At 47.6% G+C, this 19,431-nt stretch overlaps 3 protein-coding genes across 4 annotated transcripts; 1 reads left to right on the top strand and 2 right to left on the bottom strand.

Moving 5' to 3' along the window:
* Nucleotides 1–1,019: 1,019 nt before the first annotated feature.
* On the bottom strand, nt 1,020–7,234 carry GATC (glutamyl-tRNA amidotransferase subunit C). The gene is made up of 4 exons (XM_053280477.1): nt 7,043–7,234; nt 5,092–5,261; nt 2,963–3,066; nt 1,020–2,237 (listed from the first exon to the last, which is right to left on the bottom strand). Exons 1-4 carry the CDS (start codon nt 7,145–7,147, stop codon nt 2,182–2,184), a joined length of 435 nt encoding a protein of 144 aa, XP_053136452.1. The 5' UTR covers nt 7,148–7,234; the 3' UTR covers nt 1,020–2,181.
* Nucleotides 7,235–7,260: 26 nt separating this feature from the next.
* On the top strand, nt 7,261–10,158 carry TRIAP1 (TP53 regulated inhibitor of apoptosis 1). The gene is made up of 2 exons (XM_053280479.1): nt 7,261–7,410; nt 8,512–10,158. The coding sequence occupies exons 1-2, from the start codon at nt 7,261–7,263 to the stop codon at nt 8,593–8,595; spliced, it is 234 nt and encodes a 77-aa protein (XP_053136454.1). The 3' UTR covers nt 8,596–10,158.
* A 2,268-nt stretch (nt 10,159–12,426) lies between these two features.
* LOC128337778 (cytochrome c oxidase subunit 6A1, mitochondrial) lies at nt 12,427–17,673 on the bottom strand. 2 transcript variants are annotated; one of them, XM_053279124.1, is made up of 3 exons: nt 17,503–17,673; nt 14,821–14,960; nt 12,427–12,684 (listed from the first exon to the last, which is right to left on the bottom strand). In XM_053279124.1, the coding sequence occupies exons 1-3, from the start codon at nt 17,609–17,611 to the stop codon at nt 12,598–12,600; spliced, it is 336 nt and encodes a 111-aa protein (XP_053135099.1). In that variant the 5' UTR covers nt 17,612–17,673; the 3' UTR covers nt 12,427–12,597. The 2 variants fall into 2 exon arrangements, with proteins under 2 accessions (XP_053135099.1, XP_053135100.1); XM_053279125.1 differs by lacking the exon at nt 17,503–17,673 and adding an exon at nt 17,271–17,413.
* Nucleotides 17,674–19,431: the final 1,758 nt, after the last annotated feature.

The raw sequence follows: 19,431 nt of genomic DNA, 5'->3' as shown, positions 1-19,431 counted from the left end.
GCAATCTGGGTGAGATACTTCAAATCCGGGTGAAACCTGAAATTCGGGGGGGGGGGCATGGCAACTCCAGTTAGAACAGAAACAAGGCTGTATGAGAGGAAGGTTTTATTAAATTCTCCCTGAATATCTTAAGTTAGGCTGTAACTCAGTGGTAGAGCATCCGTTTTGCATACAGGAGGTCCCAAGTTCAGTTTCTGCCATCTCCAGGGAGAGACTCCTGCCTGTAGTCTTGGAGAGCCGCTGCCAGTCAGTGTAGGCAATACTGAGCTAGATGGACCAGACCAATGGTCTGACTCGGTAGTAGGCAGCTTCCTATGTAGGCGCCACAGTTAAATTTCTAGGCTCCATGGCTCCCTGACACCTGGGATTTGTCAAGCCCCGACTTAACCTTCTGTCAACTACAGAACATACCTAGTTTAATAACGGTAGCAAGTGTTTTTAAAGTGCGATCTCGGCTGGACCCATAAAGTGACAATCTGCTTCACTGATTTTGTGTTGCAATCAACTTCTAAAATGAGGTGTACTGGGTGTAACCCACAGACAAGCCCCGTTTCTTCCAGGCATAGGGAGACGACACTGCTGGTACTCAGGGGCTCGCTTCTGTAGCCATCCTGCAAGTGTCCCTAGCAGGCCAACTGTGACTGGTTCTGGCCCTGAGAACAGTTGTGTGAGGTCGACTTCTGGATCCAAGCAAGCTTGCAGTTCTGGGAAGAGAAGGCAATTGAAGAGGGCCTTGCTCCATACTCTGAATTAAGTGTATCACTAACGGTTTTTCAGTGTGTACCAAAATGAGATGCTTTATATCATAGTAAGGCTACAAGCCTGTGCCTGCTTGCTTGGGAGTAAGCTCCGTTGAAGTCAGTGGGACTTCTGAGGCATCGGATCAGGCTATATTCACACAGTCAGGTCAGTTTCAGTGAGAAAATTTCTGTTCACTGAATACAGTTTGAAATGGTCTCAGGACCATTGAAAGATCCCACAAACGTGGTAGCAACAGTCCCAAAGTACAGTAGTCCCACTGTAGTTTCTAATTTTTATTGTTCACTTGGAACCAGTACTAATTTGTCCTCCACCTTTTTTGGAGGATATTTTGTCTCCATGAAATAATCGGTACAATCTTCTGGGAGAGGAACATGTCCATTCCAGTAAGATGTTCTGTATCTGCCAGAGAAACAAATACACTAGCTTTCTTATCACCATCTAAATAACTTCCTCACTTTATTAGGTTGCTCTTGTCTGCTTCTCGGTCTTTGCACACTTGTAAAACTGGCTGAGGTTGTCCTAAAAGGCTCACTGCACCTTTCCATACGTTTACCCATCTGTGAATTCTTTCTGTTCCCTAAAAGCTTTGACATCTCATGAGTCTGTATGAATCTTGAGTACAAGGGGAAAATACTGCACATGTATTCTATTGAAATGTTCTGTTTTAATTTACTCCTGGAAACCATCCGTGGAGCATTGCCAATATCAAACATATGCATAATTGTCCATTGGGAGAAGAGTGGTTCACAATCTCTTCTGATTTAGGTAGGGAAAAAATGCTGAAGATCTACACTGCTGCCCCCCAAGCCCCCTCAAAGCTTGATTGACTGTGTTGAGTGTCTGTGAGGCACCCTTCTTCTGCCAAAATATTCCCCTCCCAAAGGCACTCAGGACTGCTGCTGTGTGCCCCACTCCTCAAAAGCCTGCTTCCCACGTCTCTTCAACCTGCTTTGGTGAATGCTGTCAGGTATGTTGTCTTGCAGTATTTCTCTCTCTCCGAATTACAGTTGAGGAGACTCGGTGTGACAGAACTTGAAAGTCACATTCTTCCATCTGGTTTTCCAAGTAATATTCTCCAAGTGTCCTGTGCACAGCTCTGTTCCAGTTCCCTCCCCCTAGACCTTGGCTTCTTCCACATTAGTGTTTTTAGTGAAGGTTGTTATTTTGACAACAATGCATCATGGAGTTAAGTATATCCAAGCCCAATTAAATCAGCTGGCTGAAGCATGCTTAACGTTGGGCTGGACGGCTGCCCTCGGAGGAGGTAAACATACAGGATATATGCACAGGCAGTGGACAAAGCCAATTCACAGGAAACTGAAGTGGTGCAAGGTATAGTGGAAGACCTTGTCCCAGGTGCAGCTAAATGGACTGGACTCCCGGTACGAAAAAAGTCGGCATGTCAGGTGGAACATCTGTCTAGGAATCTCTCTTCTGCAGAAAGGCCTCTCCAAGTTTTGGTAAAGGGATGTTACCTAATGCAAACAACATCACCAGGATTAAGTACTTTTAAATACAGGCTTTGCTTTGACAGCTCTAATCAATCTTCCTGGCAAATAGTTATACTGCTGAATCTGTAGGACAACTAAGCCAATGAGGCCTGCATCACTAATAGGCAAAGTGAGTGTTCTGTTTTCCTTGTCAACTTGTCTCGGAGTTCTTATGCGGCAGAGTGCGGAGGGGAAATGGACAATCAAGGTTCTGGGGGCAGCATTTTGCTTCCTGAGAATCTCGGCTTTTTTTCTTACTTTAAAAATTAAGACCCTGTCTTCTAACTGCAGAAATATACTTAGAAGCGTGCCGACAATGTCTTGTGAACTCTCCAAAGTGAAGATAATTTATGGACAGGTTTACCAGTGGCCCAGAGGCATAACTTTACTGCCCTGCATAACCTTTCTCAGTCTAAAAACAGCAAAAATGGACATTTTACAGGATAGCAGAGATGCAGATTTATGATGTGCATAACTTAGACTGCACAAGCCAAGGTTTCTTGAAGCATTTAAGCACGGAGTTCAGACAAACCTGCCCTGGCTGCCTCCTGTAAGAGGACATCACCTGAACTGTATGGGTTGTCTTGAAATGAGGGAAGTTGGGAAGTAACCACTGCAAAACTGTCTCTGCCTTACCAAACTCAAGTTATATTCCAATACTTGAAAAATGTTTAGAAGCATCAGAGTCTCAACGGAGTGTACAAGGTTACCTGGTGGAGCGACAAAATACTCTTCAACCGTCTGCTTAGCTCTCTTCATCAGCTCCTCTGCACAGTTTCCTTCTGTGACCTCATCTTCCCTGAGATAGAGACACCTAAAGAGCATCAATGATTACCCAACTTGAGATGTGGTATGGGAAATACAGACTCAAAAGAAATCCACCACCGTGCTTCTAAGCCTTGGGCCAGGAGGACTCCAATCTGTAATTGCTGCAGTCATCCTGATGCACATTTGACAGCAATAACAGATACTCCACCTTCCCTCCCCCCCGCCCTCCCTTCAGAGGCAACCACCAAGATGTGAATCATGGCAATGAACAAAGCTTTCCCTCCTAATCTGCGCTACCTACTATACATGCTTCCTTTGTTGGATTTGTCTGGTACAAGGTGTGAGTGAATGTTTCGGGAAAGACCACTGACTTCATGGAAGAATACAAACACATGCTGTCTCAAATGTAAGAGTTGCTCTTGCTCTTTCCAAGGGTCCATCCAGTCCAGCATTCTGCTTGTTCAACCAGAATGGAAAGTGTCTGATACCTTGCCTTCCAGGCCTGAGCCTCACAAGGCAGCTTACAAGAGTATTACAAGTCAGACTCTGCTCCGGGCGCCGACAGCAGCTGAAGCCCAGCGGTTGGGCCCACAGGACAGAACCTTTTCCGTTGCTCTACCCAGGTTGTGGAACCTCCTGTGGAAAAGCATTCCCTGACAGTCTTTCATAGGCAGACAAAGGCCACTCTCTTTATCTGTGCTTTTGGGCCATGAGAAAACCCCGAGTGCCTTGTTCGGTTACCACTGCCGAAGTGTGTTTACCTTTGCTTCTGTTTGAGCTTGCCACCTGTTGCTGTATTTGCTATTTTTCGCTTGTTGCTAATGTATGTTTTAAATACTGAAAGCCGCCTTGGTGTCCATGTGATGAAAGCTTGCTTTAAAGCTATAAACTAAACATTCTGGAAGCTCTGCATTCTGGAAGCTTGGATCATGAAGATGGCTTTTCCCTGATTGTCCCAGTCAGCATCAGAGTTCTGCTCCAAAGGGAACACAGAAGTTCCACGGGGCGTTTGGACAGAACTCTCCTCCCTGAACCTGTCCCATTCCTACAAGCTAGCAGCCATTGCTATATCTTGTGTTGTGAATCCTCCTGATGTTTCTAGGCCAGGGTTTCTTAACCTTGGCCCCCAAGATGTTGGACTACAACTCCCATCACCCTCGGTCACAAAGGCCATGTCTGGGGATGATGGGAGTTGTCGTTCAACAACATCTGGGGGCCCAAGGTTAAGAAACCCTGTTCTAGCCCATTATAGCACTAAATATTTTAAAGAGCATTCAGAGTGTTGTACAAAACATAGTCTCTGGCCAGAGGGATTTTTGACGCACAAGTGCATAATTGAACTCAACTGAACTGACATCTGTGTAAACATAACTTAGGATCATGATAGCTGGGCCAAGGTGCAGCAAGACCTATTTTCCAATAAGAAAGGGGATAAAGAACAGTATCAGTAGCATAAACAGTTAGAACATAATTTTCCTGTCAGTTAAATGATGAGCTGAGCTGGTCTGGTGGTAGCAAGCATGACTTGTCCCCTTAGCTGAGCAAGGGCCGCCCTAGCTGCATATGAATGGGAAACGTGTGAACACTGTAAGATGTTCCCCTCAGGGGTTGGAGCCGCTCTGAAAAGAGCATCTAGGTCTCAAGTTCCCTCCCTGGCAGCATCTCCAAGATAGGGCTGAGAGAGACTCCTGCCTGCAACCTTGGAGAAGCTGCTACCAGTCTGAAGACAGTTCTGAACTAGATAGACCAATGGTCTGACTCAGTAGATGGCAGCTTCCTATCTAAGATCTTGCAACCACAGTTGAATTTTAAGTTTCCCAGAGCCCCATCCAATCAGCAGAGGCCAATACTATGCAGCTGCAATGTAAAACATCAAGAGAAGTACTGCAGTAGCCTAGAGGAACCCTCTACAGTGTTCGCATCTTGACTGAAAACAAGATTGATTCCCCCCCCCCACACACACAGAGACACTTGGCAGAACAAGGAAGGTATTGAACATAAGGCCTGTGTAAGAGCAAGCATATTATGCAGAGAATGCGAGATAGCCTTAAGAGTGAATGTGTGTCTGTACCTGTCCTCCAGTACTGTGTCCATTGGCTCCACCCCTTCTGTATTAACCGTATGAAGTTGCTCTGCAAATTCAATCGCTTTCTCCAAACGCTCCACACCCTCCCAGTTGCGGAAATCAACAAGTGCCAGACGCTCCAGATGATCTAGCAATTCCAGTGTTACTCTTTTATTCTGAGAGAAGAAAAAAGTTACATATTTAGGTCCTGCAACCAGATTTGCAGAAAGTGACAGGATTTTATTTTTATTTTTTTACATTTTATATCCCGCTCTTCCTCCAAGGAGCCCAGAGCGGTGGGTGACTTCTGAACAGTGTTCCATCTCACAGGGATTTCCAGATGTTGTTGACTACAACTCCCAGCATCCCCAGCTGCAATGGCCTTTGGCTGGGGGTGATGGGAGTTGGAGGGAACACTGCTTCTGAAGGTGCCTGAAACTAAAAAAGTTTAAACACAGACACACACCCAACAACATGAACACCAAACTGGTGTCTCTGGGTGCAAACTTGCACCATAGTTTCTTGAGGGTTTGCTTATTTGCTTCCTTCCTTTCACCAGCAAATACACAGCTAAAGTGCTTAATGACGAAGAATAACTATCCTTTCCTGCTAAGGCAGATTTATTTATTTCTTTAGCGAATTTATTGACCGCCTGAATTCCTTAGACTCGAGGCAGATATCTGATATAGCCATGGGCAGTATCTAGTTTGTAGAAATACTAGGGCAGGCTCCTAACTCTAATGTATGGAGACAGAGTGTAGTTTCCAGGCATGGAGGTTGAACCCAGTGCTTTGCTGCTAAAATAAAGAGCTCATGAGGCCAATCACACAATCAGAAACTGTTCAGCCTGGGTTTGGGAGCTGCGTGTGCTCCCAATTTTCGGTTGTGTGGAAGCAAGGGAGGAGGGAAACCTTTTCCTCCTCCCTTGCTTCCACACAATCACTGCTACCCAGGTTTTCCTCCTACTTTGCTTCCACACAACTGAAAATTGAGAGCTGGCACAGTGCCCAAACCCAGGCTGAACACAGTTTTTGATTGTGTGAATGGCCTCCTTGTCTTCTAATTTGACAGCCCTCAGGTTTGATAGTGGTGGCTAGGAACATGAGCTGTGAAGCAGAACGCCCTCATTTTAGTCAGGCTCTCTTTTGGCTGCAACCTTGGCTGCTGCCAGTCTGTGAAGACAATCCTGAGCTAGATAGACCAATGGTCTGACACAGTAGAAGGCTTGCAGTGTGATCCTAAGCAGGTTTGCTCAGAAGTACAGCCTCCTGAGTTCAATGGGGCTTTATCTCTATTAAGTGTGGTTAGGACTGTAGTTGAGCTGGTTTTAAGTGAGGACTGAGGAGGGGCGCTCGCTCTCTAAGCCACTAATGGCAATGTGGGAAGAAAAATACTAGGCTACCTTATAGGAATGTCATAAGAATTACTGAGAGTTTATGTATGCAAAAACCGTATCCGCCCCTTAGATAAAATTCCAAAGGAGCTGAATGCCTCTAGGAGGCTAAAGTGTCGCGAGCAAGCTTTCGAGTTCTCCAGAACTCTTCTTCAGACTGGATGTTAAAACAAGAACGAGGAGGAGGGTGCGGGGCGGGGGGGGGAGCCGACAAGTTTGGGCAGCACAAAGGAGCCTCTCCCACCCCCTCCGTTTTGCCTGACCGCGATTCCCTCTTAACAGGAGTTCCCACAGATTGCTGACTACAACTCCCAGCATCCCCAGCCAAAGGCCATTGCAGCTGGGGATGCTGGGAGTTGTAGTGAACCTCTGGGGTAATCCCGGTTAGAGGGAACACCCTGGGTGACAGGGAGCTTTTGGCGGCGCCGTGTAGTCGCTGCCCCTCCCTCCCATCGCCACCTGAAAGGCCGGATGGTGCCCGAGGGTGGCATGCGCTTTGCACAAACGCAGATGGACCCTGTTGGGTCGAAGCCTTGCTAGGGCACCCCACACACGCACGCTCACCCGGCGGACTCCCTCTGCTGCTGCTGCTGCTGCTGCCACCGCCGGGAAGCCGCTCCGCGAGCAGAGACCGGCCCTGAGCAAGCGGCAGACTCGCGGCGCCCACATCCCTGCTGCTGCTGCGCCCGAGGCAGCGTCCAGCTCCGGAAGTGCGTCATCCGCGGCGCGCTTCCGTTCTTCCTGCTTCCGGGGGGTGCTACGCGGACGTCGTCGCGGCCGCCATGAACAGCGTCGGCGAGGCCTGCACGGAGCTGAAGCGGGAGTACGACCAGTGCTTCAACCGCTGGTTCGCCGAGAAGTTCCTGAAGGGGGAGGCCGGCGGCGGCGACCCTTGTGTCCAGCTCTTCAAGCGCTACCAGCTCTGCGTCCAGGTGAGGGCGCCTCTGGGCGCGTGCAGAGTGGCGGGGCGGGCGGAGGCCGGGGAGTCCCGCTCGCTCTGTGGCTGGGCCGCCGGAGGAGCCTTCTCTTCCAGGCCGGGCCCAGGGCACGCGGCTAAAGGGGAGCCAGGGTCGCTCTGGTCGGTGCCTCTGCAGGGGCTGCAGCTGGTGTGGCCGAGCTTCGGATCAAGGGTTGGACTTGGCCTGGGGTCAAGAAGTGGGCTCCAGTCCCTGTTCTGTCGGGAGGCTTCTCACTGAGAGATCCTGCTGGGCTCCTTAGTTTTCCAGCCGGACCTGCTTGAGAGGTGCGGCGGTGCCTCACTGGGGGAGCATCTGCTCGACCTGCAGAATGTCCCAGGGCCAGACAGTCCCTCCCTGCCATCTCGCTGCAGGGCTGAGAAAGACGCCCCTTTCTTTATTTGTCCCATTGGTTTTAGTGGCAGTGCTCAGTGCTAATTTTCTGAAACCTGTCAGGCTGAAGGGAGGGTATGCGGAGCAGTGTTTCTCCAACTTGCAGCCCTCCAGATGTTGCTGAACTACAGCTCCCAGCATCCCAAGCCGCAATTTAAGACAACCGCGGAGCCCTGTGGTTGTCTTTGGTAGAATACAGGAGGGGCTGACCATTGCCTCCTCCTGTGCAGTATGAGATGATGCCTTTCAGCATCTTCCTATATTGCTGCTGCCCGATACAGGTGTTTCCCATAGTCTGGGAAACATACCAGTGGGGATTCGAACCGGCAACCTCTGGCTTGCTAGTCAAGTCATTTCCCCGCTGTGCCATTAGGTGGCTCTCCTGGTACAGAGTGGAAATCTCTCTCCCAAGTTTAATCAGGAGTTGTTGTCGTGGTACTTGGAGCCAAGATGATTCTCTTATATTTGGCAGGGAGAGAGCAGCTGAGCACACCATCCCTCCCATGGTTGTTGCTGGTGTCTCCCTTGTTTCTTCTTAGATTGTGTACCCTGGAATCATCTTATTTATCTGTGTAAACCTCATTGAGAACTTTGGTTGAAAAGCAGTATATACATATTTGCAGTAGTAGTGTTCCACAAGCAACATCAGAATAATTAAAATGGGCTTGCTCCTTTTCCTCCTAGAAAGCAATCAAAGAGAAAGACATACCTATCGAAGGGCTGGAGTTCATGGGCCCCAGCAAAGGAAAATCAGAAGACTCTTCCTGACCATCATGGAACCAGAAAGACTCTCTTAGGAAACGCTTCTTTAAAAAACAACAACTTCTGAAAAAAGGACTCTGAATAGCTACATGTGTGGCTGAGACACACCGAAGGACTTTCCTCTAATGCAGCGGTTCTTAACGTGGGGTCTGCCTGATGGTGATGGACTACAACTCCCAGCACCCCCAGCCACAATAAATTGTGGCTGGGGATGCTGGAAGTCGGAGTTCATCAACATGAGGCTCTAGAGCAACTTCTGTCTCAACAGCCTGGAAGCTGCCGTTCCATTTTAAAGGCATGTGCGCACACACAGAAGGGGTAATCTGCAATGTCAGATTACAACTAATTCTGTAATCTTGTATTTCTAATGATGGAATTGGGGAGAAGCTGATGGCTGGCTGATAACCAACTGGTTGTTTGTCTTTATGTATGTTTAACAACTGTAAAAGTTAACATATGGGGTGGGATAGAAGTATTGATTGAGATTAATGGGCTTTTGCAGCTGTCTTCCTCCCTGCCCCCGCCAAACCCTCAGTGCCACTGGGTGGCAAAAAGTGTCTTTTTAAAGGCTGTAGAGATGGATAGGGGAGGCAGCACCCAAGGAGGATTAGTTTGGCAAAATGGTGTCATGGATCTGAGGAAGATAGTATATGTATGTGCAAGTGTAAAAACTCTCCAACCAGCTATTAGAAAGGTTTCAGGCACACAGGGCTTCCTTCCTGCAAAGGGAAGCAAGATCTAGACTTCCTACTTGCCTCTACTTGTGCCTGGCCTATGAAAGGTGCAGGAGAGAATCACATGGTTTTACTTCCTCTCTCCTTAAGAGGAAGCTGCTGTGATGCCTTTCTACCTCAGTCTGCAAAGATCGAGAGCTGAAAAAAAGCAGGCAATAGTATAAGCAAGTCCTTAAAATCTTGCTTTGCTAATGTGAATTCTGAGGCACCTTGTAGAATTAAAGCAAAGTCCAGCACTGGGGATGCTTTCTTGCCTTTTAAGTTTTCATGATTTGTGGTATCTTGGGATACCTGCCCTAAACTATTGTAAGCTTGTCTTTCGCAGCAGAAATTGGCCTTCTAGTATGAAGCCTGTGATTGTTTCCTTTGAGGCAATTGTTCATGAGCTTTAGATTCTGAAAAACAGCAGCACGAGTGATGGCTTCCCCATAAACAGCTGGGATTTGGGGGAAACCATCTGTGTATGTGTCTTCTTGGAGCTCTCTGGAAGGCACCGACATCCAGAATTTTAGGTGTTCTTTGTGCTTTGGAAAATGTTGATATTAGATTGCAGGCTTACTGCTTTCTTTATGAACAAAATGAAACTGCTGAAAAAATGGTCAAAGGCTCCTGCTCAGCCTCATGGGTAAAGTTACAGTAATTTTCTGTAGGTGTGAAATGTTGTTCATATTCATTTTGCTTCTGCGGGTGCTAGCCCATTATGGGGAGAGAGCAAAGATAGTTCACCATAATCTCAATGCAGCTATAGAAGTATTCTCGCAAAAGAAAGTGCCTTATGGCTGTGTTCTGTTATGAGCAATAATGGGAAACTAGAATAAAATGTAGAGCTACAGTAGCCTGCAGTGAGCTTTAGTTTTTTCTGGCATGGCTTTGGAATACAAGTAAGTTGCTGTTGAAGTAACAAGCACATGAAGCACCCTATAAAATGTAGAGTGTCACACCTTTAAGCATCCTACCCTCTTCCTTATAGGGAGGTCCAAATGGTAACAGCTCACCCTTGGGCTACTGCTATTCAAGGAGGTGCTTTAGTACCTTATACTGCTCCCTTTTACTTTTTTTTGTTCTGGCTTTCAATTCTTTAGGGAACTGGCATGGTAGCCTATACCTTGGCAATATCCATTAGTGGTAAAATAAAGTGTGCCTTCGAGTCAGTATCAACTCCTGGCGCCCACAGAGCCCTGTGGTTGTCTTTGGTAGAATACCAAAGGGGTTGACCATTGCTGCCTCCTGCGCTGTCTGAGATGATGCCTTTCAGCATCTTCCTATAGGTACTCATACTATGATTTAGGGGTGTGCAATTCGGGTATTTGGTGATTCGGTTCGGAAACCGAATCACCCCTGTTCTGTTTTGTGCCCGAATATGGGCCACCTGAATCACCCTTGATTCGGTTCGGATTTGGATTTAATCCGAATCGATTCGGGGGGAAGGGGCCCAGGGGCAAAATTTTGGGGTGGGGTGGTAGTGCTCAATGGGTGGAGTCTACCACCCCAATTACAGGGGAATTGGGCAAAGGGCTTATTTTTGGGGAATTTTTGAAGTTTTAGTGACTTTGGGGCAGTTCGGGGGCATAGCATGGGATCTGGGCAAAAGGAGTGGTGTGGGGTGGTAGTGCCTAATGGGTGCAGGCTACCACCCCAATTTCAGGGGGATTGGACAAAGGGCTGACTCTTTGAGAATTTTTGAAGTTTTAGTGACTTTGGGGCAGTTTGGGGGCAGAAAGTGGATCTGCCCCAAAAGAGTGGTGTGGGGTGGTAGTGCCTAATGGGTGGAGGCTACCAGCCCAATTTCAGGGGGATTGTGCATAGGGCTGATTTTTTGGGAATATTTGAAGTTTTGGTGTCTTTGGGGCAGATTGGGGGCAGAAAGTGGATCTGCCCCCAAGGAGTGGGGTGGGCTGGTAGATAGTGCCTAATGGGTGGAGGCTACCACCCGTCCCCAATTTCAGAGTGATTGGGCAGAGGGGTGAATTTCTGAGGTTTGTCTTCATAAGGTGAAGTGTGCTAAATTGATTAATTCCCCATATTCATAGTAATTGAGAGTGTGAAAAAGTGAAAGTGGGGTCATGAGAGTTGTTTAGTTGAAAAAATCTCTCATGACCCCACTTTCACTTTTTCACACTCTCAATTACTATGAATATGGGGAATTAATCAATTTAGCACACTTCACCTTATGAAGACAAACCGCAGAAATTCACCCCTCTGCCCAATCACTCTGAAATTGGGGACGGGTGGTAGCCTCCACCCATTAGGCACTATCTACCAGCCCACCCCACTCCTTGGGGGCAGATCCACTTTCTGCCCCAAAGACACCAAAACTTCAAATATTCCCAAAAAATCAGCCCTATGCCCAATCCCCCTGAAATTGGGGTGGTAGCCTCCACCCATTAGGCACTACCACCCCACCCCACTCCTTTTGCCCAGATCCCATGCTATGCCCCCGAACTGCCCCAAAGTCACTAAAACTTCAAAAAATTCCCCAAAATCAACCATGAACCGAATCACCCGAATCTTTTGGGCCCGAAATTCAGGTGATTCGGCTCGGGCCCGAAAAATATCGGGGGACATAGGGGGTGATTCGGTTTGGCCCCGAATCACCCGAAATTGCTCGTTTCGGGCACAGATCGTTCTGTGCCCAAAATTTTTTGCACATCCCTACTATAATTAGACTCCAGGCTTGTTTCACTTTTTTAAAAGTTATAGAAGTAGCCAGGTAGTACCCCACTTACACTAGTTTGAGAGGTAGGAATGTGTTGCATCCAAAGAAGTGTACATAACCAGCTGAGGCATGTGGTGGTTGTTTTTAGATATGAAAAATGGGGTATTGGATAAGTCATAAACAGTTGAAAAGTCATGAAGCAGCTACTTGGCTTTATCACAGTCACTAGTGGTTCTCTCTCCTTGTTCCCTGCCACGCCAGTGTGGACTGTTCCTCAGTCTAGAACAAGCTCTGATCAAAGGTAAAATACACTGAGGGAACAACATTCTGGTTCATATTCCGGTTTTTACTTCCCTCACCACACTCATGCAGGCTTCAGCATGTGGCTTCCCCAGAGACAGTACTAAGAACACTATGTCGGGCAGTTCTAAGAAACTCACCAAAAAGTCTGGTTGAGAGTTTTATTTAGGTGACCTCTGCCGAACAGTCTGCTAGAGGTCAAAACGCCATTCATAATTTGACAGTACAAGGAATGTAGGATGTTTAGATGGTGGGTCCCAGCCTCTGTTCTGGTCCAACTACCTCACTGGTCCACAACACTGCTGTGGGTCCACAGGCTCAGTGGTCATCTTCATAGCCAGTTGGGAGAGCGTTAACATGTGGATTGTGGAAAAGGGTATGGTTCCCATCACCCCAAGGGAAGGGCTGTAAAGAGAAGAGGTGGCACTTTTAGCCTGCTGCTGCTCAGGAATGTTAGTTCTTTATTACAGCTGATAAAACTGAAGAGAGCGGGGCAATTTGAAGAGATTCTTCCAAGAATTAAGCTTCCAGAGGGTCATAACTGGAGGTGGGGCACAGAAGGCTCATTTTCCAGCGCAAGGGCAATTGCTACAGAGCAGGAACATAGGAAGCTGCCATATACTGAGTCAGACCATTGGTCCATCTAGCTCAGTATTGTCTGCACAACTGGCAGGGGCTTCTCCAAGGTTGCAGGCAGGAATCTCTCTCAGCCCTATCTTGGAGAAGCTGCCAGGGAGGGAACTTGGAAACTAGATGCTCTTCCCAGAGCAGCTCCACCCGCTGAGGGGAATCTCTTCCAGAGCTCTCACTTCTAGTCTCCCATTCATATGCAACCAGGGTGGACCTTGCTTAGCTAAGGGGACAAGTCATGCTTGCTACCACAAGACCAGTTCTCCTCGCCTTGGATGCACAAGGAAGTTTAACATTTCAGCCACAGAGACTTGCTGGTCTCTCTCCAAATTCAGAGCCAAGGGCAACTGGCTACAGGTCTGCCCTACATAAGGAGCCAGCATCAACATTGCTAGCACATAGTTGGTGATCCATCTCTAACCCGTCCTGGAGAGAAATAGGAGCCGCTCTGTAGTTCAGTGACCAACTTTCAGCATTTTATCATAATACAAGAATTCTATTCTTTCAGTACAATTGCTCCTAGGAAATGACCTGCTTCCGTAGCCAGGGAAGCAAGCCGACCACATTTTAGGGAAATCAGATGGATAGCTGAATTACAATTCGAAAGTTTTGGCTGGAGGACCAAAGGTCTCGTTCTCAACCTTTTTTTGCCCATCAATAATTGTTCTTGAAGTCATTCCCAAAATTTTAGAGGGGTATACCTTTCATCGGTTGGGCAAAAATCCATTGTGTATTAAGTTAGCTAAAATGTTCCCATTTTTCTCAATACCCCATTTTAGCTGAGGTTTAGGGCTGGGTGTGCCACTTGCTGTGTATTCAGACCCAACAGCAATCCACTGCACTACAGCATGGGAGGGGTTAAAACTGCCCTCCTTTGCACTGGAGCAGAGGTGTGCGATAGAAGCCTTCAGATCCAGCAAAGAGGGCAAGGACACACCCACCCACCCCCGGACTGAGACCCTTGGGCATGAAAGGAGGTCTAACATGGCCCCTTCCTTGCAACCAAATGCATCTGGTCCACCACGAGGCGTTGACACCTTTGCCTTCCGGGATGCGAGGGCTTCTGTCATGATGTGGATGCAGAGGAAGAGGAGCGGGGCTGATCGGACGAAGGGAAGCCACCGGCTTGTACTATGTGTGTACTGTTTACCTGGCAGTGGGAGCCTTAACTTGCACCAAAAGGCACAAAAGTTGCAAAAGCTGCTGGGACAGTAGTCCCCAAAGATGGCCGCCATGCCAGCCAAGGATGTTAATTCTGGTGGCCAGGATTGAAAAGCAGTCTGCAAGCAGGATGTATGTATGTTTGCTGATTTTAAACTTCTGATATTTCCCCTATGAGCCCCTCAGTTAGATTGCTGAAGCTTTGTGCAATCCTGCTGTGCCTTGCAGTCCTGCTGACTAATGATTGGGAACTGGCAGCAGCATTTTTAGGCCTCCCTTAGTCCATTTTTGTTCCTGCTTCAGTGCTCTCCCCTCCATCTCAGTAGAGCCGGGTGTTTGAAGTGGGGGACAGACTGCTATTTCGCTGGCAAGCCAAGCCTCTATTTGTGGACGCCTGCTCTTAAACCCAAGGGTTTTGGGATCCTAGAATTACAGAAAATTGGTAGCTGCTCTTTTAAATTCTTAAATTTAAAGAGGACAGGAGGTTACATCAGAGTATACATTTTATGGGTATTGGTGCTTTTAGAAGACTAAAACTTTCTGAAAAGCACTTGGGTGGTTCACAGCAGAAGCTCTTTACACAGACCCCTCATCCTTCCATTATTTTACATACATATATAATATTTATTCGGTCATTTGACCAGCAGTTCTTCCATTATTTTCAAAGCATTAGCATGTGCTATCTGGTTAGTTTAAATGGACTGCTGGACTTCAGTCTGGACTTGCTTAGGGGCAACTCAGGCACAATACCTTGGAGCGGATGCGGAGATGTGCATATGGAATGAATTCTGGCCTCTCGTGTTCATGCTGAGCCTTCAGGTAGCAGTTCAACATGCAGACAGCCACGCCAGGGAGAGCAACCACAAAAGACAGGATCTTCCATGTACGGCCTAACGGAGGAAGAAGCGTTCACACAAGTCAAGCCGGATCTCCAGGTTGGTGTGCACAGGAATGACAACCACTGCACCGACCCTGAATATCATCAGAGTCCACATTAATGGATTAATTAATGTGAGCCAGTGTGGTGTAGTGGTTAGAGTGCTGGACTAGGACCGGGGAGACCTGAGTTCAAATCCCCATTCAGCCATGAAACTAGCTGGGTGACTCTGGGCCAGTCACTTCTCTCTCCGCCTAGCCTACTTCACAGGGTTGTTGTGAAAGAGAAACTCAAGTATGTAGTACACCGCTCTGGGCTCCTTGGAGGAAGAGCGGGATATAAATATAATAATAATAATAAATACTGCATAACCTGCCAGTAGTTAGACACACATGGAGAAAATGCCTTCGAAGAGCCACAGCCCATAGTGCAGCAGACACACCTTGGCTTAAATTATGCTCTTAAAATTGATGTCAAATAGTTCAACCTTTTCATCTGCCTTTCAGGTATGCATCCTTGGTCTGGTGACTGCAATATGGTGCTGAGCTAGAAAGCCGTTTTGAACTTGCAGGTGCCATTGAAGATTCTGCTTACGGGAGCCCTCGCAAGCAGGCAGCCCTGCTCTGGAGCTTGTACTGTGTGTCCTTGCTTATCCAAACACTTTGCAAATGTGCGCCTTTTAAGGGAATTAGTGTACCTCAGAGGCAATGAACCAGGAAGCCTCTTGCAAAAAAATAAAAAGTCACATTCCTCATTATGTAGTCTCAGACAAGGCACTGTTTTCACAGCTTTAGCTGTGCCCTGCCATTTGAAATTTGAGGATAATACTGCAGAACTTAGAAGTGCAGCTCCAGTGCTGTGAAGAAAGTAATATAATAGCTTATTTCAATGAAGCTGTATAAAACCCACCCAGGCTGAAGAGGGTCAGCTTCTGAACAGAGTGAAATTTCTTTGCTTTGGACTCAACATTATGCAATACAAGTCACATTTTCCCTTTCTAAAGTGGACTAGCACTTCGGGCCTTTCCTGTTTTGTTGGTGTGGTGTTGCTTTTCTGTCTGTTAGGGCTCTTAAAAGATTGCCAAGGCAAAGTATGCAAGTTGCTTTGAAAACACAACATTTCACTGAGTATTATGAGGATAAGAGGTAACCTAAAATACAAAGGAACATCCAGGCATGAAGCAGTCAGGAAAGGGGACAGTTTGAACACAGAGAAGAACCTGGATTTGGTATGGTCAGAGCCACGAGTGTTAGGACTTTATCTATCAAATTTGTATGCCATCCCAAACTTCCGTCTCTGGGCGGCTTACAACAACATAAAACAAGTTAAGACACAAAAGTAGAAAACTTATCACAATTTAAAACCACAATTAAATTAAAACGCTTGGGTGAAAGTGTAAGTCTTTAAGGACTTTTAAAAAGTTGTTGAGATGGGTGCTTCCCCATCACTGATGAGGAGTGCATTCCAGAGTCTTGGGGCAGCAACAGAGAAGGCCCATCCTACTCGAGGGTTATCTAGTAAAGGCCCTTTCTATACAAGAGCCATGCCAGGGTTTCTTAACCTTGGGCCCCCAGATGTTGATGGACTACAACTCCCATCATCCCCAGCCATGTCCATTGTGGCTGGGGATGATGGGAGTTATAGTCCAACATCTGGGGGCCCAAGGTTAGGAAACCCTGAGCCATGCTGCATCGGGCCAGAGGTCTATCTAGTTCTGCATGGTTTCCAATAAGAGCACAGCCCATCACCACTCTGTCCCCAACCTCAGGTATTCAGATATGGAACCTCTATGCTTAGAAGCAGTCTATCCTGGCTAACAGCCACCAACAGTGCTTTCTTCATCTTGTGAGGACTCCCACAAGCCAATTACACACAACTGGAAGACAGAGTCCCCTCTCAACAGGGATCCCCAGATGTTGTTGAGGACAACTCCCAGAATCCCTAGCTGCAATGGCTTTGGCATTCTGGGCATTGTAGTTAGCAACATCTGGGAAGCCCTGTTAGAGGGAACTCTGCTGGAAGAACTCTCTCTTTTTTTATCCTAAACTGACTTCCCATCAGCCGCGACGAGCCAGACGCCTCCAGCAAGCCAGGCTTGAAGAGCCACCAGCCATTATCCTTCGGGCTCCGATCTCTCCACAGCGGACTTGGATAAGGCCAGGAGCCAAAGCCAAAAGGGCGGCGGGAGAGGAAGCCAAGTTTCCCAGAGAGGTTGCGAACGTCGCCTCTTTGCACGCGGGCCCGCCCCCCGCCCCCCCCAACAAATCCCAACACACTTTTTCCCTGGGGGCGGGGGGGGAGGGAGAAGCTTCCCGATACTCGCCAAGAAGCAAGACTTGAGGGCTTCTGCTTTTCCGTGTCTCCAAGGACATTGGACATGTAGAACTCCAATTGCACCCACCTCCTACATTACTTCTACATACTGTCCCCTCCCGCTACGAGGTAGGCTGCCCCTGCCCGTGGAGGCTCCACTTCGCCGGAAGAAGCCACTCAGTCTCCGCCCTCTTCTTTCCCACAAGGTCACCCGGTCCCCAGCCAAGCCCCGCCCCGCTTACCGGATCCGGCCCCCTCGTGCCCCGCCGCCGCCGCCGACAACAGCCGTTTCAGCCCGCTCCGGGGAGCCTCGGCTACGAAGCGCCGGGAAAGCCTGCCGAGCGCCGCCATCTCCGTCTCCGCTTGAGTCCGCTAGGAGTTGAGTCGCGACCCCGGAACCGGAAACAGGACGCGCCGGGCGCGTATTTATGACGTCACAATCCCGCGTCTGCGTGTCTAAGCCGCCCAGCGATCACCGCTTTGCAGGCACGCCAATTGCGCATGCGCGCTGAGCTCTCGCCTCGCTTCTAGTGTGCCTTCTCCCCCTCGCCCACCCTTAAGATACAATATAAACAATAAATATTTATATACCGCTTTTCTGTGAAAGTTTCCAAAGCAGTTTACACAGGAATAAATAAATAAATGAAATGCCCCCCTATCCCCAAAGGGCTCACAATATGAACAAAGAAGTGGGGGGAAGAAAGATAAAATAGACACCAGCAACAGCCACAGGAGAGATGCTGTGCCAGGAATGGATGTTTATTATTTTTACAGTTCTGTATCTTGCTCTTCCTCTCAGAGGAGCTCAGAGCAGTGTACATGCTTATTTTCATCCTCACAACAACCCTGTGAGGTAGGTTAGGCTGAGAGAGACATGACTGGCCCAGAGTCACACAGTGAGTTTCATGGTTGAAAGGGGATTCGAACTTGGGTCTTCCTAGTCCAACACTCTAACCACTATGCTACTATGCTGGCAATTGCTCCCCCACAAAAACAATTGCCACTTTTAAAAGGTGCCTCTTTGCTCAGGTTAGAGGGGTGCTTGGTGTATCAACTTCCAATTAAAAAATGGACACCTGTTAAAAGTCATTATTCTCTGTGGGCAACGTAAAAAATAAATGAATCACATTTTTGCATAGGCAACCATACCTGAGTTGGAATGAGGAAGGACTCTTGATTTAGTGGCTACCTCCCTCCGCCACCACCTGCTGGGTCCTATATGCTTAGAATTCTCAATTTCTCCATAAATTTCTATGTGGCACTTTAGCATGGCGGTGGGGGGGGTGCTCTTTCATTCCGGGCAAACCCAGGCTGGCAGCAGCAAACTCACCACTTCTAGTCATAGCTGCTGCCTGCCTGCCATTGTTTTTTCCTCCACAACATTGCCCCACATAGCATCCTCACGCAATGTGGAGCGCTGTGGAGGAGAAAGCTCTGGTAGGCAGCAGCCACCTGCTGAAATGCTGTGGTTGATGCTGCCGGCCTGCCCAGAGTGAAAGCAACTTGCACCTGCTACTCAAAGGGAAAGACTGCACTCATCAGTCGCTGCATCTTGCTACTCTTAATTGCAGTCCTCCTCAAACAATGGAAAAAAGGAATGGTAGCAGGTCGTGACTAGGGTTGAGCTACAGATCAGGAAGTTCTGGGTTCAAATGTGATTCCTGCCAGGAGCTCACTTTAGCAGCAAAATGGGTGAGACCGTGCAAAAATAATGGTAATAATAGCAATAGGAATTGATAACACTCCCAAAACATACAGCACTATCAATTTTTTGTGAAAATATCCATTATTATTTTTTGAGTATATACAAAAAAAAGACCTCAAAGGGTTTTTGATATACAAATCACTTAAACTTTAGCTGCATAAATACAATGAACGTGAATAGTACATTTCCTCCGAAAGTATTTTTTGGAGAGCTCTATCCTCCTACGTCTCACTCCAGGAAAACGAATCATTCAATGACTAGTTAGTTCATGGGGCTCTGTGTTATATAGCCCGCTAATTGAAGGCGTGGTGATTAACAGGGAGTATCACTTTAATCGTACTGAGTGATTAATTACATAAACAAAACAGCTGCGGTCTGTTATTCATAAAGTAAATCATTCACATTGTCGGCACACTTACGTTGATACTATTGTCAGCACAATACAACAATCTGTTGTTAGCTCTTA

The sequence above is a fragment of the Hemicordylus capensis genome, chromosome 15 (genome assembly GCF_027244095.1).
Source record: "Hemicordylus capensis ecotype Gifberg chromosome 15, rHemCap1.1.pri, whole genome shotgun sequence".
NCBI classification, from domain to species: Eukaryota; Metazoa; Chordata; class Lepidosauria; order Squamata; family Cordylidae; genus Hemicordylus; species Hemicordylus capensis.
The sequence above is the reverse complement of the archived record's forward strand: the minus strand, read 5'-3'. Positions and strand labels throughout refer to the sequence as shown.

Excerpts from the sequence above, each read along its gene's own strand:
- GATC (XM_053280477.1), bottom strand. The coding sequence starts at position 7,147 with ATGTGGGCGCCGCGAGTCTGCCGCTTGCTCAGGGCCGGTCTCTGCTCG. Across the intron at positions 3,067-5,091 it reads GACACAGTACTGGAGGACAG|GTGTCTCTATCTCAGGGAAG; the intron begins GTACAGACACAC and ends GATGCTCTTTAG. Across the intron at positions 2,238-2,962 it reads GTATTTTGTCGCTCCACCAG|GTAACATCCCTTTACCAAAA; the intron begins GTAACCTTGTAC and ends TGTTTGCATTAG.
- TRIAP1 (XM_053280479.1), top strand. The coding sequence starts at position 7,261 with ATGAACAGCGTCGGCGAGGCCTGCACGGAGCTGAAGCGGGAGTACGAC. Across the intron at positions 7,411-8,511 it reads GCTACCAGCTCTGCGTCCAG|AAAGCAATCAAAGAGAAAGA; the intron begins GTGAGGGCGCCT and ends TTTTCCTCCTAG.
- LOC128337778 (XM_053279124.1), bottom strand. The coding sequence starts at position 17,611 with ATGGCGGCGCTCGGCAGGCTTTCCCGGCGCTTCGTAGCCGAGGCTCCC. Across the intron at positions 14,961-17,502 it reads GCACGAGGGGGCCGGATCCG|GCCGTACATGGAAGATCCTG; the intron begins GTAAGCGGGGCG and ends TTCCTCCGTTAG. Across the intron at positions 12,685-14,820 it reads ATCTCCGCATCCGCTCCAAG|CCCTTCCCTTGGGGTGATGG; the intron begins GTATTGTGCCTG and ends TTCTCTTTACAG.